General features: G+C 29.1%; 1 protein-coding gene across 1 annotated transcript; it reads left to right on the top strand.

Annotated features, from left to right (window-relative positions):
* Nucleotides 1-247: 247 nt before the first annotated feature.
* Nucleotides 248-26696, top strand: LOC133642469 (2-amino-3-ketobutyrate coenzyme A ligase, mitochondrial-like; the record flags this gene model as incomplete). The annotated part of the gene is made up of 7 exons (XM_062036660.1): nucleotides 248-361; nucleotides 433-579; nucleotides 6626-6780; nucleotides 23586-23668; nucleotides 23750-23921; nucleotides 25858-25979; nucleotides 26050-26696. Coding segments are annotated over 7 exons (945 nt in total), but the record flags the coding sequence as incomplete, so codon positions are not given.
* Nucleotides 26697-26990: the final 294 nt, after the last annotated feature.

Raw genomic sequence — 26990 nt, 5'->3', positions numbered from 1 at the left:
GCCTCGATAATGGCAACCGGTTCTCAAAAAGGGATTTGAGTCCATGGAATCGGTTCTTTTCTTATCGAACAACCGGGAGAACCGGTTTCGAACATCATCCCTAGGCGTATGACGCGCAAAGCTACAACGTTGGGGTACAAAACAAAATAAAAAGCATCCTAATCAGGGACAGGTGATGGAGCCAAGTTCTTGAATGTACAAAAGAAGTAAAACGTTTGGACAGCCCTCAACTAAATGAATATGTTTGTGTGGTTTCCAGGATTTGCACAAAAACCTGGAGAAGAAGTTGGCAGAGTTCCACGAGAGGGAGGACTGCATCCTCTACGCCAGCTGCTTCGACGCCAACGCCGGACTGTTTGAGGTGCGTCACGCCCGCGTCCGCCCCAGCGCCGGTACCGCCATGTTGACCCCTGCGTCGCTCCCCTCGACAAGGTCCTGCTGGGTCCCGAGGACGCCGTGTTGTCCGACGAGCTCAACCACGCCTCCATCATCGACGGCATCCGTCTGTGTCGGGCCAAGCGGCTGCGCTACAAACACCTGGACCTCAGAGACCTGGAGAGCAAGCTCAAGGAGTCTCAGGTGTGGTCCCGTCCTCGGGTTGCTTAGCCTGGATGACAACATGGCGTTGTTGGCTTCATGTAAACGCCTTTATTTTGAAGTAGAAGAGAGGAAGTGAGTCAGCGGGGCCTCTTAAAGGGCCAGCATCAGTGGGAGTGTTTCCCATATTCTAATATATTTGTGACAGCCCGCCACAAATACAAACTACAATAGCAGTGAAGTTGTCACGTTGTGTAAATGGTAAACAAAAAGAGAATACAACAAATCCTTTTCAACTTATATTCAATTGAATAGACTGCAAAGACAAGATATTTCATGTTCACACTGGAAAAATGTGTTATTTTTGCAAATATTAGCTCATTTGGAATTTGAAGCCTGCAACATGTTTCAAAAAAGCTGGCACAAGTGGCAAAAAAGAGTGAGAAAGTTGAGGAATGCTCATCAAAGACTTATTTGGAACATCCCACAGGTGAACAGGCTAATTGGGAACGGGTGGGTGCCATGATTGGGTATAAAAGCAGCGTCCGTGAAATGCTCAGTCGTGCACAAACAAGGACGGGGCGAGGGTCACCACTTTGTCAACAAATGCCTGAGCAAATTGTTGAAGAACAACATTTCTCAACTAGGAATTTAGGGATTTGACCATCTACGCTCCGTAATATCATCAAAAGGTTCAGACAATCTGGAGAAATCACTGCGCGTAAGCGGCAAGGCCGTGACCTTCAGTCTTTCAGGCGGTACTGCATCAAAAAGCCACATCAGTGTGTAAAGGATATCACCACATGGGCTCAGGAACACTTCAGAAAACCACTGTCAGTAACTACAGTCGGTCGCTACATCTGTAAGTGCAAGTTAAAACTGTACTATGCAAAGCCAAAGCCATTTATCAACAACACCCAGACACGCCGCCGGCTTCGCAGGGCCCGAGCTCGTCTAAGATGGACTGATGCAAAGTGGAAAAGTGTTCTGTGGTCTGACGAGTCCACACAAATTGTTTTTGGAAACTGTGGACGTGGTGTTGCTGCCATTAAATTCTAAGTTCATGATTATTTGCAAAAACTAACAAAGTTTCTCAGTGTGAACATGAAATATCTTGTCTTTGCAGTCTATTCAATTGAATATAAGTTGAAAAGGATTCCTTGTATTCTCTTTTTATTTACCATTTACACAACGTGACAACTTCACTGCTTTGAGTTTTGTACATTTGGAGAAATTGGTTCAACCTTTTTTTTTAAAAATTATTTTAATTTAATCTGTTCACTCTTCAACCCAATTCGAAGGAGATCTGCACTTTTTTTTTTAGGAATTCTACCCATCATTTAGCGTAATTTCCGCACTTCAAGCCGCTATGAAACATGCGGCTTGTAAAACTGTGTGGCTAATTTATGGATTATTTTTCGCACTTTGAGGCGTGTTATTGTTTGTGCTACAGCGCCATCTTTTGGACGCGTTCGCTCACTGCAGGTGCTGCATTGCCCGTCTGTTTAGATTTTTTTATTTTTAATCCTACCTCGAGTACATTTGTCGTTCGGTCTTCCAGCTGTCCATAGCGGTTCTACTTGTATGAATTCTACATTCGTCACTCCAAGCAACATTTGTAAGTTTTACAATATAACTACAACAATTCTTATTTACTAAACCGTCCCATGCTATCGTAATGTAATGAAGCTAGTAAATGTAACGATTGGAATAAAACTCAATGTATTATTATTATTATTATTATTATTATTCAACGTTTAAATCTGTAGATCAACTTCAGGTCTATCTATGGATATAAAGTTTGTCAAAAACACAAAATTTCCCAAAAATAATTTTTTGAGTGAAGTCATTGAATTGGTGAATAATTCATAACAACACTGCTTTTAATTTATGATTATTTTTTGACCAATGACCATTTAAAAAAAACCCACTAAAATTCTTGGTGATCCAAAAGGGTCCCACTCATAAAAGTGTTAAAAATGAGCCTTTTTCTTAACTTGCATTATGCCCTTTTTGTCAAAGAAAACTTTGTTTCTTATGGAATATATGCAATATTTTACCCCCAGAAACATTTCAAAGGGAAACAAAAGGTGTGAAGTAATTGGAGCCTTAAATAGGTGAATAATTCATAACAACACTGCTTTCAATTTATTATTATTATTTGACCAATGACCGTTTAAAAAAAAAACAAAAAAACATTTGCAGTTCGATCTTCCAGCCGTCCATAGCGTTTCTACTCGTATGGATGTTTTCACGCATATTATTACGTGCTATCGCAATGTGATGAAGCTAGTAAATGGAACGATTGGAATAAAACTCCATGTAAAGGAGTAAAAGTAGCATTTCTTCTTCTCATAAATACTCAAGTAAAAGTATGTTGCATTAAAACTACACAATTTACCCGAAAAGTTACTTAAGTAAATACAACAAAATAACTTCCCACCTCTGGTAATAAGCACATACTAAAAGTGTAAATTGAGTAAAAAAAAGTCAGAAATATGAGGTAAAAAGTATAAATTGAGAATAAAATGTCTGAAATATGAGGTGAAAAGTCTAAATTGACCACAAAAAGTCAGATATATGAGGTAAAAAGTCTGAATTGAGTACAAAAAGTCAGAATTATGAGGTGACAAATCTAAATTGAGTACAAAAAGTGAGAATTGAGGTAAAAAGTCTACATTTTATTTTTTTTAAAGTCAGAAATATGAGGTAAAAAGTCTAAATTGAGTACAAAAAGTCTGAAATATAAGTTAAAAAGTCTAAATTGACAACAAAAAGTCAGAAATATGAGGTAAAAAGTCTAAATTGAGAATAAAAAGTCAGAATTATGCGGTGAAAGGTCTAAATTGAGTACAAAAAGTCAGAATTGAGGTAAAAAGTCTAAATTGTATTTTTTTTAAAAAGTCAGAAATATGAGGTGAAAAGTCTAAATTGTGAATAAAGTTAAAGTTAAAGTAACAATGATTGTCACACACACACTAGGTGTGGTGAAATTTGTCCTCTGCATTTGACCCATCCCCTTGATCACCCCCTGGGAGGTGAGGGGAACAGTGGGCAGCAGCGTAGCCGCGCCCGGGAATCAACAAGTCATAATATGAGGTAAAAGGTGTAAATTGAGTTAAAAAAAAGTCAGAAATATGAGGTAAAAAGTCTAAATGTATTACAGTCAGACATATGAGGGAAAAAGTCTAAATTGAGAACAAAAAGTCAGAAATATGAGGTAAAAAGTCTAAATTGAAAACAAAAAGTCAGATATATGAGGTAAAAAGTCTGAATTGAGTACAAAAAGTCAGAATTATGAGGTGACAAATCTAAATTGAGTACAAAAAGTGAGAATTGAGGTAAAAAGTCTACATTTTATTTTTTTTAAAGTCAGAAATATGAGGTAAAAAGTCTAAATTGAGAACAAAAAGTCAGAAATATGAGGTAAAAAGTCTAAATTGAGAACAAAAAGTCAGAAATATGAGGTAAAAAGTCTAAATTGAGAATGAAAAGTCAGAATTATGCGGTGAAAGGTCTAAATTGAGTACAAAAAGTCAGAATTGAGGTAAAAAGTCTAAATTGTATTTTTTTTAAAAAGTCAGAAATATGAGGTAAAAGGTCTAAATTGTGAATAACAAGTCATAATATGAGCTAAAAGGTGTAAATTGAGTTTAAAAAAAGTCAGAAATATGAGGTAAAAAGTCTAAATTGAGAACAAAAAGTCAGAAATATGAGGTAAAAAGTCTAAATTGAGAACAAAAAGTCAGAAATATGAGGTAAAAAGTCTAAATGTATTACAGTCAGACATATGAGGTAAAAAGTCTAAATTGAGAACAAAAAGTCAGAAATATGAGGTAAAAAGTCTAAATTTAGGAAACTAAAAGTCAGAAATATGAGGTAAAAAGTCTAAATTGACAACAAAAAGTCAGATATATGAGGTAAAAAGTCTGAATTGAGTACAAAAAGTCAGAATTATGAGGTGACAAATCTAAATTGAGTACAAAAAGTGAGAATTGAGGTAAAAAGTCTACATTTTATTTTTTTTTAAGTCAGAAATATGAGGTAAAAAGTCTAAATTGAGTACAAAAAGTCTGAAATATAAGGTAAAAAAGTCTAAATTGAGAACAAAAAGTCAGAAATATGAGGTAAAAAGTCTAAATTGAGAATAAAAAGTCAGAATTATGCGGTGAAAGGTCTAAATTGAGTACAAAAAGTCAGAATTGAGGTAAGAAGTCTAAATTGTATTTTTTTAAAAAAGTCAGAAATATGAGGTAAAAAGTCTAAATTGTGAATAAAGTTAAAGTTAAAGTACCAATGATTGTCACACACACACTAAGTGTGGTGAAATTTGTCCTCTGCATTTGACCCATCCCCTTGATCACCCCCTGGGAGGTGAGGGGAACAGTGGGCAGCAGCGTAGCCGCGCCCGGGAATCAACAAGTCATAATATGAGGTAAAAGGTGTAAATTGAGTAAAAAAAAGTCAGAAATATGAGGTAAAAAGTCTAAATGTATTACAGTCAGACATATGAGGGAAAAAGTCTAAATTGAGAACAAAAAGTCAGAAATATGAGGTAAAAAGTCTAAATTGAGGAAACTAAAAGTCAGAAATATGAGGTAAAAAGTCTAAATTGAGGAAACTAAAAGTCAGAAATATGAGGTAAAAAGTCTAAATTGACAACAAAAAGTCAGATATATGAGGTAAAAAGTCTGAATTGAGTACAAAAAGTCAGAATTATGAGGTGACAAATCTAAATTGAGTACAAAAAGTGAGAATTGAGGTAAAAAGTCTACATTTTATTTTTTTTAAAGTCAGAAATATGAGGTAAAAAGTCTAAATTGACAACAAAAAGTCAGATATATGAGGTAAAAAGTCTGAATTGAGTACAAAAAGTCAGAATTATGAGGTGACAAATCTAAATTGAGTACAAAAAGTGAGAATTGAGGTAAAAAGTCTACATTTTATTTACCTCAGAAATATGAGGTAAAAAGTCTAAATTGAGAATAAAAAGTCAGAATTATGCGGTGAAAGGTCTAAATTGAGTACAAAAAGTCAGAATTGAGGTAAAAAGTCTAAATTGTTTTTTTTTTTAAAAGTCAGAAATATGAGGTAAAAAGTCTAAATTGTGAATAACAAGTCATAATATGAGCTAAAAGGTGTAAATTGAGTAAAAAAAAGTCAGAAATATGAGGTAAAAAGTCTAAATGTATTACAAACAGTCAGACATATGAGGTAAAAAGTCTAAATTGAGAACAAAAAGTCAGAAATATGAGGTAAAAAGTCTAAATTGAGAACAAAAAGTCAGAATTGAGGTAAAAAGTCCAAATAGTATTTTTTTTTTAAAGTCAGAAATATGAGGTAAAAAGTCTAAATTGTGAATAACAAGTCATAATATGAGCTAAAAGGTGTAAATTGAGTAAAAAAAAGTCAGAAATATGAGGTAAACAGTCTAAATGTATTACAAACAGTCAGACATATGAGGTAAAAAGTCTAAATTGAGAACAAAAAGTCAGAAATATGAGGTAAAAAGTCTAAATTGAGAACAAAAAGTCAGAAATATGAGGTAAAAAGTCTAAATTGAGAACAAAAAGTCAGAAATATGAGGTAAAAGGTCAAATATAGGATGGGGAAAAATGTGGATATGAAAAAAATAACTATAAGAAATAAAAAACAAAAAAATTAGGAGATAAGAAAATCCAAATTATGAAAAAAATATGTGATGAGAAATTAGTCAAAATTGAAAGAAAAAAAATCATAATTATAAGTTAAAAATAAAATCTTTGTATTGCGCAACATAATAAATACAGCTTTCATAGCACTGCCATCTAATGTCTTGGAAGTGCAACTGCATTGCAAACATGACTCAAACGTAATAAGGAAACAAGATAGAACAACAATTATCTTAATCGTCTTATTTTGAAAGAATGCAATTGTATTATCAAACAACCAACATTTATTAACACACACAAAAGTACAGAAAATTGGTACCGGTTTCCAGATACCGTCAATTGGTAGCGAATCGGTTCAAATGTGAACACACGTGTACACACACACACACTTACACACACTTGGAGTGTGTATGACTGTCAGGATTTGTCCCCGTCAGTCCTCTCGCATGCGGCTGGTGGTGACAGACGGGGTCTTCTCCATGGACGGGGACGTGGCCCCTCTCGTAGGAATCTGTGACCTGGCGGAGCAGTACGGGGCCATGGTGTTCATCGATGAATGCCACGCCACCGGTTTCCTGGGTCCTCGGGGCAGGCAAGTAGAAGAGGAGGAAAATGTCTTTCAGAACGTGTTGTTCAAAAGTAGTGAGAATGTTGTTGTAATGCACACTGTTGAAGAATATTGTTGAAATAATCAAATATGTGTTGTCCCTCTGACTAATTGACACTGGAAATCATTATAATTCAATTCATAATTAATATCAGGGGTGGTGGCCAAACTTTTTACACTTTTTAACTTTGTTTTTTAATGGCAAACACACAAAATATGCAAGATTTTACCACAAAAACATGTCAAAGTGTAATATTTGATGTGAAGTCATTGGAGCCTTAAACAGCTCAATAATTCATAACAACTTTGATTTTAATTCATTATTATTTTTTGAGCAATGACAGTTTAAAAAAATACATTTAAAACATTTCTTAGGGATCCTAAAGGGTCCTACTCATAAAAGTGTTAAAAATAAGCATTTTTCTTAACTTTATTTTGCCCTTTTTGTTTAAGAAAACTTTGTTTTTTTAATGTTAAAACATTTCAAAGTGTAATAATTGATATGAAGTCATTGGAGCCTTAAATAGGTCAATAATTCATAACATTGATTTATTATAATTTTTTGAGCAATGACAGTTTAAAAAATAAAATACAATAAAAATATTCGGGATCCTAAAGGGTCCTACTCATAAAAGTGTTAAAAATAAGCCTTTTCTAACTTTATTTTGCCCTTTTTATCTAAGAAAACTTTTTTTATTTTATTTTAAAAACCCAAAAAATACAATATTTTACTCCGAAAACATGTCAAAGTGTAATATTTAATGTGAAGTCATTGGAGCCTTAAACAGCTCAATAATTCATAACAACTTTGATTTTAATTCATTATTATTTTTTCAGCAATGACAGTTTAAAAAAATAAATAAAACAATTCTTATGGATCCCAAAGGGTCCCACTCATAAAAGTGTTAAAAGTAAGCCTTTTTAACTTTCATTATGCCCTTTTTGTCTAAGAAAAATTAGTTTTTTATGCCAAACACAAAATATGCAATATTTTACCCCAAAAATATTTCAAAGTGGAATTTTTGATGATGATTTTTGAATATTTCAATAGGTCATAACATTGATTTTAACTCTTTATTTTTTCGGCAATGTCAGTTTAAAAAAAAAACAACAATTCTTATCCCATAAAAGTGTTAAAAAGAAGCCTTTTTTTAACTTTATTTTGCCCTTTTTGTCTAAAACTTTTTTAAAAATTATTTTAAAAACAAAATACACAATATTTTACCCCAAAAACATTTCCAAGTGTAATATTTAATGTGAAGTCATTGGAGCCTTAAACAGCTCAATAATTCATATCCCAAAAGGTCCTACTCATAAAAATGTTAAAAATAAGCCTTTTTTAACTTTATTTTGCCCTTTTTGTCTAAGAACACTTTTTTATTTTTTTTATTTTAAAAACACAAAATATACCCTATTTTACCCCAAAAACATTTCAAAGTGTAATATTTGATGTGAAGTCATTAGAGCCTTAAATATGTCAATAATTTATTATTTTTGAATATTTCAATAAGTCATAACATTGATTTTAACTCTTTATTTTTTCGGCAATGTCAGTTTAAAAAAAAAACAACAATTCTTAGGGATCCCATAAAAGTGTTAAAAATAAGCCTTTTTTTAACTTTATTTTGCCCTTTTTGTCTAAAACTTTTTTTTAAATTATTTTAAAAACACAAAATATAAAATATTTTACCCCAAAAACATTTCAAAGGGTAATATTTAATGTGAAGTCATTGGAGCCTTAAACAGCTCAATAATTCATAACAACTTTGATTTTAATTCGTTATTTTTTGAGCAATGACAATTTAAAAAAAATTATATGGGATCCTAAAGGGTCCTACTCATAAAAGTGTTAAAAATAAGCCTTTTTTTTTTACTTTATTTTGCCCTTTTTGTCTAAAAACTTTTTTATTTTAAAAACACAAAATATACACTATTTTACCCCAAAAACATTTCAGAGTGTAATAATTGATGTGAAGTCATTGGAGCCTTAAATATGTCAATAATTAATTATTTTTAAAAAATTCTTAGGGATCCCAAAGGGTCCTACTCATAAAAGTGTTAAAAATAAGCCTTTTTTAACTTTCATTATGCCCTTTTTGTCTAAGAAAAATTGTTTTTTATGCCAAACACAAAATATGCAATATTTTACCCCAAAAAGATTTCAAAGTGGAATTTTTGATGATGATTTTTGAATATTTCAATAATTCATAACATTGATTTTAACTCTTTATTTTTTCGGCAATGTCAGTTAAAAAAAAACCCAACAACAATTCTTAGGGATCCCATTAAAGTGTTAAAATTAAGGCTTTTTTTTAACTTTATTTTGCCCTTTTTGTCTAAGAAAACTTTTTTAAAATTATTTTAAAAACTCAAAATATACAATATTTTACCCCAAAAACATTTCCAAGTGTAATATTTAATGTGAAGTCATTGGAGCCTTAAACAGCTCAATAATTCATAACAACTTTGATTTTAATTCATTATTTTTTGAGCAATGACAATTTAAAAAAAATTATTAGGGATCCTAAAGGGTCGTACTCATAAAAGTGTTAAAAATAAGCCTTTTTCTTAACTTTATTTTGCCCTTTTTGTCTAAGAAAACTTTGTTTTTTTTAAATGTTAAAACATTTCAAAGTGTAATATTTGATATTAAGTCATTGGAGCCTTAAATATGTCAATAATTCATAACAACATTGATTTTAATTCATTATTTTTTGAGCAATGACAGTTTAAAAAAAAAAAAAAAATTATTCTTAGGGATCCCAAAAGGTCCTACTCATAAAAGTGTTAAAAATAAGCCTTTTTTTAACTTCATTTTGCCCTTTTTGTCTAAGAAAACTTTTTTATTTTAAAAACACAAAATATACACTATTTTACCCCAAAAACATTTCAAAGTGTAATATTTGATGTGAAGTCATTGGAGCCTTAAATATGTCAATAATTAATTATTTAAAAAAAATTCTTAGGGATCCCAAAGGGTCCTACTCATAAAAGTGTTAAAAATAAGCCTTTTTTTTAAACTTTCATTATGCCCTTTTTGTCAAAGAAATTTTTGTTTTTTATGGCAAACACAAAATTTGCAATATTTTACCACAAAAATATTTCAAAGTGGAATTTTTGATGATGATTTTTTAATATTTCAATAATTCATAACATTGATTTTAACTCTATTTTTTCGGCAATGTCAGTTAAAAAAAAAAAACAATTCTTAGGGATCCCATTAAAGTGTTAAAATTAAGCCTTTTTTAAACTTTATTTTGCCCTTTTTGTCTAAGAAATTTTTTTTTTTAAATTATTTTAAAAACACAAAATATACAATATTTTACCCCAAAAACATTTCAAAGTGTAATATTTAATGTGAAGTCATTGGAGCCTTAAACAGCTCAATAATTCGTAACAACTTTGATTTTAATTCATTATTTTTTGAGCAATGACAATTTAAAAAAAATTATTAGGGATCCTAAAGGGTCCTACTCATAAAAGTGTTAAAAATAAGCCTTTTTTTAAACTTTATTTTGCCCTTTTTGTCTAAGAAAACTTTGTTTTTTTTAAATGTTAAAACATTTCAAAGTGTAATATTTGATGTGAAGTCGTTGGAGCCTTAAATATGTCAATAATTCATAACAACATTGATTTTAATTCATTATTATTTTTTGAGCAATGACAGTTTAAAAAAAAAAAAGTTTTATTCTTAGGAATCCCAAAAGGTCCTACTCATAAAAGTGTTAAAAATAAGCCTTTTTTTAACTTTATTTTGCCCTTTTTGTCTAAGAAAACTTTTTTTATTTTTTTAAATTTTAAAAACACAAAATATACACTATTTTACCCCAAAAACATTTCAAAGTGTAATATTTGATGTGAAGTCATTGGAGCCTTAAATATGTCAATAATTAATTATTTTAAAAAAATTCTTAGGGATCCCAAAGGGTCCTACTCATAAAAGTGTTAAAAATAAGCCTTTTTTTAACTTTCATCATGCCCTTTTTGGTCAAAGAAATTTTTGTTTTTTATGGCAAACACAAAAATTTGCAATATTTTACCACAAAAATATTTCAAAGTGGAATTTTTGATGATGATTTTTGAATATTTCAATAATTCATAACATTGATTTTAACTCTTTATTTTTTCGGCAATGTCAGTTTAAAAAAAAAAAAAAACAATTCTTAGGGATCCCATAAACTGTTAAAAATAAGCCTTTTTTTAAACTTTATTTTGCCCTTTTTGTCTAAGAAAACTTTTTTTTACATTATTTTAAAAACACAAAATATACAATATTTTACCCCAAAAACATGTCAAAGTGTAATATTTAATGTGAAGTCATTGGAGCTTAAATAGCTCAATAATTCATAACAACTTTGATTTTAATTCATTATTATTTTTTCAGCAATGACAGTTTAAAAAAATAAATAAAAACATTCTTATGGATCCCAAAGGGTCCTACTCATAAAAGTGTTAAAAATGGGCCTTTTTAACTTTCATTATGCCTTTTTTGTCAAAGAAAAATTAGTTTTTTATGGCAAACACACAAAATATGCAATATTGTACCACACAAATATTTCAAAGTGGAATTTTTGATGATGATTTTTGAATATTTCAATAATTCATAACATTATTGATGATTTTTTGGGCAATGTCAGATTATAAAACCCAACAACAATTATTTGGGATCCCAAAGGGCCCCACTCATAAAAGTGTTAAAAATAAGCCTTTTTTAACTTTCATTATGCCATTTTTGTCAAAGAAAACGTAAAAAAAAAAAAAAAAAAGTCAAACACACAAAATATGCAATATTTTAACACAAAAACATTTCAAAGTGTAATATTTAATGTGAAGTCCGTGGAGCCTTTAAACAGCTCAATAATTCGTAACATTGATCTTTGATTTATTATTATTTTTTGGGCAATGACAGTTTAAAAAAATCCCACTAAATTTCTTAGGGATCTCAAAGGGTCGCACTCATAAAAGTGTTAAAAATAAGCCTTTTTTAACTTTATTGTACCCTTTTTGTCTAAGAAAACTTTGTTTTTTTAAAATATTAAAAACACGAAATATGCAATATTTTACCATAAAAACATGTCAAAGTGTAATATTTAATGTGAAGTCTTTAGAGCCTTAAATATGTCAATAATTCATAACATTGATTCATTATAATTTTTTGAGCAATGACAGTTTAAAAATGAAATACTATTAAATTATTCGGGATCCCAAAGGGTCCTACTCATAAAAGTGTTAAAAATAAGCATTTTTAAACTTTATTTTGCCTTTTTATCTAAGAAAACTTTTGTTTTTTATATTTTAAAAACACAAAATATACAATATTTTACCCCAAAAACATTTTAAAGTGTAATATTTAATGTGAAGTCATTGGAGCCTTAAACAGCTCAATAATTCGTAACATTGATCTTTGATTTATTATTGTTATTTTTTGGGCAATGACAGTTTAAAAAAATCCCACTAAAATTCTTAGTGATCCCAAAGGGTCGCACTCATAAAAGTGTTAAAAATAAGCCTTTTTTTTAAACTTTATTTTGCCCTTTTTGTCTAAGAAAACTTTGTTTTTTTTAATGTTAAAACATTTCAAAGTGTAATAATTGATATGAAGTCATTGGAGCCTTAAATAGGTCAATAATTCATAACATTGATTCATTATAATTTTTTGAACAATGACAGTTTAAAAAATAAAATACTATAAAATTATTCGGGACCCCAAAGGGTCCTACTCATAAAAGTGTTAAAAATAAGCCTTTTTTAACTTTATTTTGCCCTTTTTATCTAAGAAAACTTTTGTTTTTTTTATTTTAAAAACACAAATATACAATATTTTACCCCAAAAACATGTCAAAGTGTAATATTTAATGTGAAGTCATTGGAGCCTTAAACAGCTCAATAATTCATAACATTGATCTTTGATTTATTATTATTTTTTGGGCAATGACAGTTTAAAAAAAATCCCACTAAATTTCTTAGGGATCCCAAAGGGTCGCACTCATAAAAGTGTTAAAAATAAGCCTTTTTTTAACTTTATTTTACCCTTTTTGTCTAAGAAAACTTTTTTTTTAAATGGTAAAAACACAAAATTTGCAATATTTTACCCCAAAAACATGTCAAAGTGGAATATTTAATGTGAAGTCAATGGAGCCTTAAACAGCTCAATAATTCATAACAACTTTGATTTTAATTCATTATTATTCTTTGAGCAATGGCAGTTTAAAAAACCAAAATAAAATAAAAAATTCTTAGGGATCCCCAAAGGGTCGCACTCATAAAAGTGTTAAAAATAAGCTTAACTTTATTTTGCCCTTTATGTCTAAGAAAACTTTGTTTTTTTAAATGTTAAAAACATTTCAAAGTGTAATAATTGATATGAAGTCATTGGAGCCTTAAATAGGTCAATAATTCATAACAACTTTGATTTTAATTCATTATTATTTTTTCAGCAATGACAGTTTAAAAAAATAAATAAAAACATTCTTATGGATCCCAAAGGGTCCTACTCATAAAAGTGTTAAAAATGGGCCTTTTTAACTTTCATTACGCCTTTTTTGTCAAGAAAAATTAGTTTTTTATGGCAAACACACAAAATATGCAATATTGTACCACACAAATATTTCAAAGTGGAATTTTTGATGATGATTTTTGAATATTTCAATAATTCATAACATTATTGATGATTTTTTGGGCAATGTCAGATTATAAAAACCCAACAACAATTATTTGGGATCCCAAAGGGCCCCACTCATAAAAGTGTAAAAATAAGCCTTTTTTTAACTTTCATTATGCCATTTTTGTCAAAGAAAACGTAAAAAAAAAAAAAAAAAAAGTCAAACACACAAAATATGCAATATTTTAACACAAAAACATTTCAAAGTGTAATATTTAATGTGAAGTCCGTGGAGCCTTAAACAGCTCAATAATTCGTAACATTGATCTTTGATTTATTATTATTTTTTGGGCAATGACAGTTTAAAAAAATCCCACTAAATTTCTTAGGGATCTCAAAGGGTCGCACTCATAAAAGTGTTAAAAATAAGCCTTTTTTAACTTTATTGTACCCTTTTTGTCTAAGAAAACTTTGTTTTTTAAAATATTAAAAACACGAAATATGCAATATTTTACCATAAAAACATGTCAAAGTGTAATATTTAATGTGAAGTCTTTAGAGCCTTAAATATGTCAATAATTCATAACATTGATTCATTATAATTTTTTGAGCAATGACAGTTTAAAAAATGAAATACTATTAAATTATTCGGGATCCCAAAGGGTCCTACTCATAAAAGTGTTAAAAATAAGCATTTTTAAACTTTATTTTGCCCTTTTTATCTAAGAAAACTTTTGTTTTTTTATTTTAAAAACACAAAATATACAATATTTTACCCCAAAAACATTTTAAAGTGTAATATTTAATGTGAAGTCATTGGAGCCTTAAACAGCTCAATAATTCGTAACATTGATCTTTGATTTATTATTGTTATTTTTTGGGCAATGACAGTTTAAAAAAATCCCACTAAAATTCTTAGTGATCCCAAAGGGTCGCACTCATAAAAGTGTTAAAAATAAGCCTTTTTTTTAAACTTTATTTTGCCCTTTTTGTCTAAAAAAACTTTGTTTTTTTTAATGTTAAAACATTTCAAAGTGTAATAATTGATATGAAGTCATTGGAGCCTTAAATAGGTCAATAATTCATAACATTGATTCATTATAATTTTTTGAACAATGACAGTTTAAAAAATAAAATACTATAAAATTATTCGGGACCCCAAAGGGTCCTACTCATAAAAGTGTTAAAAATAAGCCTTTTTTAACTTTATTTTGCCCTTTTTATCTAAGAAAACTTTTGTTTTTTTTATTTTAAAAACACAAAATATACAATATTTTACCCCAAAAACATGTCAAAGTGTAATATTTAATGTGAAGTCATTGGAGCCTTAAACAGCTCAATAATTCATAACATTGATCTTTGATTTATTATTATTTTTTGGGCAATGACAGTTTAAAAAAATCCCACTAAATTTCTTAGGGATCCCAAAGGGTCGCACTCATAAAAGTGTTAAAAATAAGCCTTTTTTTAACTTTATTTTACCCTTTTTGTCTAAGAAAACTTTTTTTTTAAATGGTAAAAACACAAAATTTGCAATATTTTACCCCAAAAACATGTCAAAGTGGAATATTTAATGTGAAGTCAATGGAGCCTTAAACAGCTCAATAATTCATAACAACTTTGATTTTAATTCATTATTATTCTTTGAGCAATGGCAGTTTAAAAAACCAAAATAAAATAAAAAATTCTTAGGGATCCCAAAGGGTCGCACTCATAAAAGTGTTAAAAATAAGCTTTAACTTTATTTTGCCCTTTATGTCTAAGAAAACTTTGTTTTTTTAAATGTTAAAACATTTCAAAGTGTAATAATTGATATGAAGTCATTGGAGCCTTAAATAGGTCAATAATTCATAACATTGATTCATTATAATTTTTTGAGCAATGACAGTTTAAAAAATAAAATACTATAAAATTATTCGGGATCCCAAAGGGTCCTACTCATAAAAGTGTTAAAAATAAGCCTTTTTTAACTTTATTTTGCCCTTTTTATCTAATAAAACTTTTGTTTTTTTATTTTAAAAACACAAAATATACAATATTTTACCCCAAAAACATGTCAAAGTGGAATATTTAACAACTTTGATTTTAATTCATTATTATTTTTTGAGCAATGACAGTTTAAAAAAATTAATAAAAAATTCTTATGGATCCCAAAGGGTCCTACTCATAAAAGTGTTAAAAATGGGCCTTTTTTAACTCTCATTATGCCTTTTTTGTCAAAGAAAAATTAGTTTTTTATGGCAAACACACAAAATATGCAATATTGTACCACACAAATATTTCAAAGTGGAATTTTTGATGATGATTTTTGAATATTTCAATAACTCATAACATTATTGATGATTTTTTGGGCAATGTCAGATTATAAAAACCCAACAACAATTCTTTGGGATCCCAAAGGGTCCTACTCATAAAAGTGTTAAAAATAAGCCTTTTTTAACTTTCATTATGCCTTTTTTGTCAAAGAAAAATTAGTTTTTTATGGCAAACACACAAAATATGCAATATTTTACCCCAAAAAGATTTCAAAGTGGAATTTTTGATGATGATTTTTGATTATTTCAATAATTCATAACATTGATTTTAACTCTTTATTTTTTCGGCAAAAATCCCACTAAATTCTTAGGGATCCTAAAGGGCCCCACTCGTAAAAGTGTTAAAAAATAAGCCTTTTTTTAACTTTCATTATGCCCTTTTTGTCAAAGAAAACTTTTTTTTTTTAAATGTTAAAAACACAAAATATGCAATATTTTACCACAAAAACATGTTAAAGTGTAATATTTAATGTGACATCATTGGAGCCTTAAACAGCTCAATAACTCATAACATTGATTTTTGATTTATTATTATTTTTTGGGCAATGTCAGTTTAAAAAAATCCCACTAAAATTCTCAAGGATCCCAAAAGGTCGCACTCATAAAAGTGTTAAAAATAAGCCTTTTTTTTAACTTTATTTTGCCCTTTTTGTCTAAGAAAACTTTGTTTTTTTAAATGTTAAAACATTTCAAAGTGTAATAATTGATATGAAGTCATTGGAACCTTAAATAGGTCAATAATTCATAACATTGATTCATTATAATTTTTTGAGCAATGACAGTTTAAAAAATAAAATACTATAAAATTATTCAGGACCCCAAAGGGTCCTACTCATAAAAGTGTTAAAAATAAGCCTTTTTAAACTTTATTTTGCCCTTTTTATCTAAGAAAACTTTTGTTTTTTTATTTTAAAAACACAAAATATACAATATTTTACCCCAAAAACATGTAAAAGTGTAATATTTAATGTGAAGTCATTGGAGCCTTAAACAGCTCAATAATTCATAACAACTTTGATTTTAATTCATTATTATTTTTTCAGCAATGACAGTTTAAAAAAATAAATAAAAAATTCTTATGGATCCCAAAGGGTCCTACTCATAAAAGTGTTAAAAATAAGCCTTTTTTAACTTTCATTATGCCTTTTTTGTCAAAGAAAAATTAGTTTTTTATGGCAAACACACAAAATATGCAATATTGTACCACACAAATATTTCAAAGTGGAATTTTTGATGATGATTTTTGAATATTTCAATAACTCATAACATTATTGATGATTTTTTGGGCAATGTCAGATTATAAAAACCCAACAACAATTCTTTTGGATCCCAAAGGGCCCCATTCATAAAAGTGTTAAAAATAAGCCTTTTTTAACTTTCATTATGCCATTTTTGTCAAAGAAAACTTAGAAGAAAAAAAAAAAAAAGTCAAACACACAAAATATGCAATATTTTAACACAAAAACATTTTAAAGAGTAATATTTAATGTGAAGTCATTGGAGCCTTAAACAGCTCAATAATTCATAACAATGATCTTTGGTTTATTATTATTATTTGGGCAATGACAGTTTAAAAAAATCCCACTAAAATTATTAGGGATCCCAAAGGGTCGCACTCATAAAAGTGTTAAAAATAAGCCTTTTTTAACTTTATTTTGCCCTTTTTGTCTAAGAAAACTTTGTTTTATTAAATGTTAAAACATTTCAAAGTGTAATACTTTATATGAAGTCATTGGAGCCTTAAATAGGTCAATAATTCATAACATTGATTCATTATAATTTTTTGAGCAATGACAGTTTAAAAAATAAAATACTATAAAATTATTCGGGATCCCAAAGGGTCCTACTCATAAAAGTGTTAAAAGTAAGCCTTTTTAAACTTTATTTTGCCCTTTTTATCTAAGAAAACTTTTGTTTTTTTATTTTAAAAACACAAAATATACAATATTTTACCCCCAAAACATGTCAAAGTGTAATATTTAATGTGAAGTCATTGGAGCCTTAAACAGCTCAATAATTCATAACAACTTTGATTTTAATTCATTATTATTTTTTGAGCAATGACAGTTCAAAAAAATAAATAAAAACATTCTTAGGGATCCCAAAGGGTCCTACTCATAAAAGTGTTAAAAATAAGCCTTTTTAAACTTTCATAATGCCTTTTTTGTCAAAGAAAAATTAGTTTTTTATGGCAAACACACAAAATATGCAATATTGTACCACACAAATATTTCAAAGTGGAATTTTTGATGATGATTTTTGAATATTTCAATAACTCATAACATTATTGATGATTTTTTGGGCAATGTCAGATTATAAAAACCCAACAACAATTCTTTGGGATCCCAAAGGGCCCCACTCATAAAAGTGTTAAAAATAAGCCTTTTTTTAACTTTCATTATGCCATTTTTGTCAAAGAAAACTTAAAAAAAATAATAAAAAAAATGTCAAACACACAAAATATGCAATATTTTACCACAAAAACATTTTAAAGTGTAATATTTAATGTGAAGTCTTTGGAGCCTTAAACAGCTCAATAACTCATAACATTGATCTTTGATTTATTATTATTTTTTGGGCAATGACAGTTTAAAAAATACCACTAAATTTCTTAGGGATCCCAAAGGGTCGCACTCATAAAAGTGTTAAAAATAAGCCTTTTTTAACTTTATTTTACCCTTTTTGTCTAAGAAAACTTTGTTTTTTTAAAATGTTAAAAACACAAAATATGCAATATTTTACTACAAAAACATGTCAAAGTGTAATATTTGATGTGAAGTCATTGGAGCCTTAAACAGCTCAATAATTCGTAACATTGATTTTTGATTTATTATTATTATTTTTTGGGCGATGACAGTTTAAAAAAATCCCACTGAAATTTTTAGTGATCCCAAAGGGTCGCACTCATAAAAGTGTTAAAAATAAGCCTTTTTTTAAACTTTATTTTGCTCTTTTTGTCCAAGAAAACTTTTTTTTTAAATGGTAAAAACACAAAATTTGCAATATTTTACCCCAAAAACATGTCAAAGTGTAATATTTAATGTGAAGTCATTGGAGCCTTGACAGTTTAAAAAATATATATATATTCTTAGGGATCCCAAAGGGTCTCACTCATAAAAGTGTTAAAAATTAGCCTTTTTTAACTTTCATTATGCCCTTTTTGTCTAAGAAAAATTTGTTTTTTATGCCAAACACAAAATATGCAATATTTTACCCCAAAAAGATTTCAAAGTGGAATTTTTGATGATGATTTTTGAATATTTCAATAGGTCATAACATTGATTTTAACTCTTTATTTTTTCGGCAATGTCAGTTTAAAAAAACAACAACAATTCCTATCCCATAAAAGTGTTAAAAATAAGCCTTTTTTTAACTTTATTTTGCCCTTTTTGTCTAAAACCTTTTTTTAAATTATTTTAAAAACAAAATACACAATATTTTACCCCAAAAACATTTCCAAGTGTAATATTTAATGTGAAGTCATTGGAGCCTTAAACAGCTCAATAATTCGCAACAACTTTGATTTTAATTCATTATTTTTTGAGCAATGACAATTTAAAAAAAATTATTAGGGATCCTAAAGGGTCCTACTCATAAGTGTTAAAAATAAGCCTTTTTTAAAACTTTATTTTGCCCTTTTTGTCTAAGAAAACTGTTTTTTTTAAATGTTAAAACATTTCAAAGTGTAATATTTGATGTGAAGTCATTGGAGCCTTAAATATGTCAATAATTCATAACAACTTTGATTTTAATTCATTATTATTTTTTGAGCAATGACAGTTTAAAAAAATAAATAAAACAATTCTCATGGATCCCAAAGGGTCCTACTCATAAAAGTGTTAAAAATGGGCCTTTTTTAACTTTCATTATGCCTTTTTTGTCAAAGAAAAATTAGTTTTTTATGGCAAACACACAAAATATGCAATATTGTACCACACAAATATTTCAAAGTGGAATTTTTGATGATGATTTTTGAATATTTCAATAATTCATAACATTATTGATGATTTTTTGGGCAATGTCAGATTATAAAAACCCAACAACAATTCTTTGGGATCCCAAAGGGCCCCACTCATAAAAGTGTTAAAAATAAGCCTTTTTTTAACTTTCATTATGCCATTTTTGTCAAAGAAAACTTAAAAAAAAAAAAAAGTCAAACACACAAAATATGCAATATTTTACCCCAAAAACATGTCAAAGTGTAATATTTAATGTGAAGTCATTGGAGCCTTAAACAGCTCAATAATTCATAACAACTTTGATTTTAATTTATTATTATTTTTTGAGCAATGACAGTTTAAAATAATAAATAAAACAATTCTTATGGATCCCAAAGGGTCCTACTCATAAAAGTGTTAAAAATGGGCCTTTTTTAACTTTCATTATGCCTTTTTTGTCAAAGAAAAATTAGTTTTTTATGGCAAACACACAAAATATGCAATATTGTACCACACAAATATTTCAAAGTGGAATTTTTGATGATGATTTTTGACTATTTCAATAATTCATAACATTGATTTTAACTCTTTATTTTTTCGGCAATGTCAGTTTAAAAAAAATCCCACTAAAATTCTTAGGGATCCTAAAGGGCCCCACTCGTAAAAGTGTTAAAAATAAGCCTTTTTTTAACTTTCATTATGCCCTTTTTGTCAAAGAAAACTTTTTTTTTTTAAATGTTAAGCACACAAAATATGCAATATTTTACCACCAAAAAAAGTGTAATATTTGATGTGAAGTCATTGGAGCCTTAAACAGCTCAATAATTCATAACAATGATCTTTGGTTTATTATTATTTTTTGGGCAATGACAGTTTAAAAAAATCTCACTAATATTATTAGGGATCCCAAAGAGTCCCACTCATAAAAGTGTTAAAAATAAGCCTTTTTTTTAAACTTTATTTGACCCTTTTTGGCTAAAAAAAAACATGTTTTTTTTTATGTTAAAAACACAAAATATGCAATATTTTACCACAAAAACATTTTAAAGTGTAATATTTAATGTGACATCATTGGAGCCTTAAACAGCTCAATAATTCATAACATTGATTTTTGATTTATTATTATTTTTTGGGCAATGTCAGTTTAAAAAAATCCCACTAAAATTCTCAGGGATCCCAAAGGGTCGCACTCATAAAAGTGTTAAAAATAAGCCTTTTTAAACTTTTTTAAAATTTATTATTATTATTTAGAAAACTTTTATTTTTTTATTTTAAAAACACAAAATATACAATATTTTACCCCAAAAACATGTCAAAGTGTAATATTTAATGTGAAGTCATTGGAGCCTTAAACAGCTCAATAATTCATAACAACTTTGATTTTAATAATTTTTTTTTTTTTCAGCAATGACAGTTTAAAAAAATAAATAAAAAAATTCTTATGGATCCCAAAGGGTCCTACTCATAAAAGTGTTAAAAATGGGCCTTTTTTAACTTTCATGATGCCTTTTTTGTCTAAGAAAAATTAGTTTTTTATGGCAAACACACAAAATATGGAATATTGTACCACACAAATATTTCAAAGTGGAATTTTTGATGATGATTTTTGAATATTTCAATAACTCATAACATTATTGATGATTTTTTGGGCAATGTCAGATTATAAAAACCCAACAACAATTCTTTGGGATCCCAAAGGGCCCCACTCATAAAAGTGTTAAAAATAAGCCTTTTTTTAACTTTCATTATGCCATTTTTGTCAAAGAAAACTTAAAAAAAAAAAAAAAGAAAAAAGTCAAACACACAAAATATGCAATATTTTACCACAAAACATTATAAAGTGTAATATTTAATGTGAAGTCATTGGAGCCTTAAACAGCTCAATAATTCATAACATTGATCTTTGATTTATTATTATTTTTTGGGCAATGACAGTTTAAAAAAATCCCACTAAATTTCTTAGGGATCCCAAAGGGTCGCACTCATAAAAGTGTTAAAAATAAGCCTTTTTTTAACTTTATTTTACCCTTTTTGTCTAAGAAAACTTTGTTTTTTTAAAATATTAAAAACACAAAATATGCAATATTTTACCAAAAAAATATGTCAAAGTGTAATATTTAATTTGAAGTCATTGGAGCCTTAAACAGCTCAATAATTCATAACATTGATTTTTGATTTATTATTATTATTATTTGGGCAATGACAGTTTAAAAAAATCCCACTAAAATTCTTAGTGATCCCAAAGGGTCGCACTCATAAAAGTGTTAAAAATAAGCCTTTTTTTAACTTTATTTTGCCCTTTTTGTCTAAGAAAACTTTGTTTTTTTAAATGTTAAAACATTTCAAAGTGTAATACTTTATATGAAGTCATTGGAACCTTAAATAGGTCAATAATTCATAACATTGATTCATTATAATTTTTTGAGCAATGACAGTTTAAAAAATAAAATACTATAAAATTATTCGGGACCCCAAAGGGTCCTACTCATAAAAGTGTTAAAAATAAGCCTTTTTTAACTTTATTTTGCCCTTTTTATCTAAGAAAACTTTTGTTTTTTTATTTTAAAAACCCAAAAAATACAATATTTTACTCCGAAAACATGTCAAAGTGTAATATTTAATGTGAAGTCATTGGAGCCTTAAACAGCTCAATAATTCATAACAACTTTGATTTTAATTCATTATTATTTTTTGAGCAATGACAGTTTAAAAAAATAAATAAAAAAATTCTTATGGATCCCAAAGGGTCCTACTCATAAAAGTGTTAAAAATGGGCCTTTTTAACTTTCATTACGCCTTTTTTGTCAAAGAAAAATTAGTTTTTTATGGCAAACACACAAAATATGGAATATTGTACCACACAAATATTTCAAAGTGGAATTTTTTATGATGATTTTTGAATATTTCAATAATTCATAACATTATTGATGATTTTTTGGGCAATGTCAGATTATAAAAACCCAACAACAATTCTTTGGGATCCCAAAGGGCCCCACTCATAAAAGTGTTAAAAATAAGCCTTTTTTTAACTTTCATTATGCCATTTTTGTCAAAGAAAACTTAAAAAAAAAAAAAAAAAAAGTCAAACACAAAATATGCAATATTTTAACACAAAAACATTTTAAAGTGTAATATTTAATGTGAAGTCATTGGAGCCTTAAACAGCTCAATAATTCGTAACATTGATTTTTGATTTATTTATTTTTTTTTGGGGGAATTGACAGTTTAAAAAAATCCCACTAAAATTTTTAGTGATCCCAAAGGGTCGCACTCATAAAAGTGTTAAAAATAAGCCTTTTTTTAAACTTTATTTTGCCCTTTTTGTCTAAGAAAACTTTTTTTTAAATGGTAAAAACACAAAATTTGCAATATCTTACCCCAAAAACATGTCAAAGTGTAATATTTAATGTGAAGTCATTGGAGCCTTAAATATGTCAATAATTCATAACAACTTTGATTTTAATTCATTATTATTTTTTGAGCAATGGCAGTTTAAAAAAACAAAATAAAATAAAAAACTCTTAGGGATCCCAAAGGGCCCCACTCATAAAAGTGTTAAAAATGAGCCTTTTTTAACTTTCGTTATGCCTTTTTTGTCAAAGAAAAATTATTTTTTTATGGCAAACACGCAAAATATGCAATATTTTACCCCAAAAATATTTCAAAGTGGAATTTTTGATGATGATTTTTGAATATTTCAATAATTCATAACATTGTTTTTGATTCATTATTATTTTTTGGAGTAAAGACAGTTAAAAGAATAAAATAGCTTTGTGTTATTAGTCAACATTACCACTTTTACTCGTTACATTTCACCTCTTTGCTCTTTTATTCCACTTTTTATGAGTTTTTTTGAGATGCTTTGGCCGCCCCTGATTATTCTAAATCAACGATGAAGTAAAAGTATGTGCGTGATGAAGAAAATTGTGTTTGCAGAGGAACTGATGAGCTCCTGGGCGTGATGGAGCGTGTTGACATCGTCAACTCCACCCTGGGAAAAGCCCTGGGAGGTGCAGCTGGTGTGTTTCCTCCTGTTTGCGCCACTAAAGTGCAGCCATGCTCCAAGATGACTAACCAGTAACTTGGGTGGGTGTGTCCAGGTGGTTACACGGTGGGCCCCAAGCCTCTCATCGACCTGCTTCGGCAGCGTTCTCGGCCCTACCTCTTCTCCAACTCCCTGCCTCCTCCCGTGGTGGGCTGTGCCACGCGGGCGGTGGAGCTGCTGCTGGCCTCCAGTGACATTGCCCACACCATGTCTGCCAAGACCATGAGGTACCACACCACTTATCTCATCATTATGATTTCTAATCTCATCATTTCCATGTATCTCATCATTTTGATTTTTTTATTATCACATAATTATTTTCATTTCAATTAATTATTTTCATTTCATATTTAACTTTTTTCTCAATTTAGAGTTTTAATCTGGAAATTATGACTTTTTATCTCACTTGAAGTGTATCTCATAAGTTTGACTTTCTCATAATTATGACTTTGTATCTCATATTTCATTTTTCCCCTCATAATTATGAGGGAAAAATTTCAACAAATTTTTCATAACACTTTTTTCATAATTTGGATTTTCTTATCTCATTATTATGACCTGTATTTTCATAATTTCGATAAAACTCATAATTTTGTTATTTGTTTATCTGATAGTTAATTTTTTTAATCCACAATTTTCCCCCATCTCATATTCGACTTTTTACCTCATATTTTTGATTTTTTTTTTTCTCAATTTATACTTTTTACCTCATATATTTGACTTTTTGTATTTAATTTAGACTAATAACCTCATATTTCTGACTTTTTTTCTCAATATATACTTTGTAGCTCATATTTTTGACTTTTTTTGTTCTTAATTTAGACTTTTTACCTCATATTTCTGACTTTTAGTTTCCTAAATTTAGACTTTTTACTTCATATTTCGGACATTTAGTTCTCAATTAAGACTTTTTACCTCATTTGACTTTTTTTCTCTCAATTTAGACTTTTTACCATATATTTTTGACTTTTAGTTTCCTAAATGTAGACTTTTTACCTCATATTTCTGACTTTTTGTTCTCAATTTAGACTTTTTACCTCATATTTCTGACTTTTAGTTTCCTAAATTTAGACTCTTTACCTCATATTTCTGACTTGTTGTTCTCAATTTAGACTTTTTACCTCATATATCGGACTTATAGTTTCCTAAATTTAGACTTTTTACCTCATATTTCGGACTTTTTGTTCTCAATTTAGACTTTTTACCTCATATTTCTGACTTTTAGTTTCCTAAATTTAGACTTTTTACCTCATATTTCGGACTTTTAGTTCTCAATTAAGACTTTTTACCTCATTTGACTTTTTTTCTCTCAATTTAGACTTTTTACCATATATTTTTGACTTTTAGTTTCCTAAATGTAGACTTTTTACCTCATATTTCTGACTTTTTGTTCTCAATTTAGACTTTTTACCTCATATTTCTGACTTAATTTCCTAAATTTAGACTCTTTACCTCATATTTCTGACTTGTTGTTCTCAATTTAGACTTTTTACCTCATATATCGGACTTATAGTTTCCTAAATTTAGACTTTTTACCTCCTATTTCGGACTTTTTGTTCTCAATTTACACTTTTTACCTAATATTTCTGACTTTTTTTCTCTCAATTTAGACTTTTTACCTCATTTCTGACTTTTTTTTCTCAATTTAGACTTTGTACCTCATATGTCTGACTTTTAGTTTCCTAAATTTATCATTTTTACCTCATATTTCTGACTTTTTGTTCTCAATTTAGACTTTATACCTCATATTTCTGATTTTTTAAGTTAAAGTACCAATGATAGTCACACACACACACACTAGGTGTGGCGAAATTATTCTCTGCATTTGACCCATCACCCTTGATCACCCCCTGGGAGGTGAGGGGAGCAGTGAGCAGCAGCGGTGGCTGCGCCCGGGAATCATTTTTGGTGATTTAACCCCCCAGCAGGGAGGCAATGGCTTGCATTTTTATTTTTGTACTCAATTTAGACTTTTTACCTCCTATTTCTGCCTTTATTCTCAGTGTTTATTGAGTAGATATAAGACTTATCTGGGGAATATTCATTGTAGGAAAAGTCAATAATAGTAGAGTATATCCAGTATCAGGCACCGCACAAATATTGTCACTTGTTTACTGTTTTTTAAAATCCGCATCAGATTGTCGATTCATTTGCGTGCCGCAGGTTCCGGAACAAGATGACCGAGGCGGGCTTCACCATCTCAGGCTCCGCCCACCCCATCTGCCCGGTGATGCTGGGCGACGCGCGGCTGGCGTCGCTCATCGCGGACGACATGCTGAAGCTAGGTGAGAGCGCTTCATGCTAGCACGTCTCACCAAACTCAATGTGACCCCCCCCTCTCCCGCTCCCCCTCAGGAGTCTACGTGATCGGGTTCTCCTTCCCGGTGGTTCCCAAAGGCAAAGCCAGAATCCGCGTTCAGATTTCGGTGGCGCACACGGACGACGACATCGATCACTGCGTGGACGCCTTCGTTCAGACGGCTCGCAAGCATGGCGTCGTGTCTTGAAGACCAGGGAAGTGACTTGACTTCTTCACTATATTGACCAGGATCAATACACAATGTTATTGATCATCCTGGGGGGGGGAATAATGTTTTCCACTTGGTATTAAATACATGACTCAAGTTGAAATATTGTGTGCAGCCAAAGTGAGTCAATATTTATACTCTGCAATATTTATACTCTGCAAATTGAATATTTATACTCAGCAAATTAAATATTTATACTCTGCAAATTGAATATTTATACTCAGCAAAGAGGAAACTGTCAAAGTTGACTTTGATATAAAATGTATAAAAAAGTGTTTATTTCCACTTGATTAGTCACTAAACACCAAAGTGTAAAAAAAGGCTGTTTACTTATTTTAAAGTGTCCTTGCTAACTAAAAATAATAATAATAAACAATGAATTAAAATCAATGTTATAAATTATTGATCCAATTTTTTTACATCAAATATTTTACTTTGAAATATTTTTAGGCACAATATAGCATTTTTATGTCAAATATTTAATGTGTTTGCCATAAAAAAAAGATTTGTATTATTAAATTTATATATATATATTTTTTTGTTTGTATGCAGACAAGTTTTGTCATTTATCTGGGGTAGGTTCCTGCCTTTTAAACCCTTAAACATGTTAGAGAAAATGAATAAATAAATGAGGTTTTTGTTTCGTTGAAATCTCGGGATTTAGGGGTTGAAAGTAAAAAAAATGAAAACAACTTTTTTTAACACTTTTCACCCCTTGCGACACCAAAAGGGAAAAGCGGTAGAAAATGGATGATTGGATGAGTGGGG

Source organism: Entelurus aequoreus, linkage group LG25 (assembly GCF_033978785.1).
Source record: "Entelurus aequoreus isolate RoL-2023_Sb linkage group LG25, RoL_Eaeq_v1.1, whole genome shotgun sequence".
NCBI classification, from domain to species: domain Eukaryota; kingdom Metazoa; phylum Chordata; class Actinopteri; order Syngnathiformes; family Syngnathidae; genus Entelurus; species Entelurus aequoreus.
Note: the sequence above shows the minus strand (reverse complement) of the source record. Positions and strands in the feature narration are given on the sequence as shown.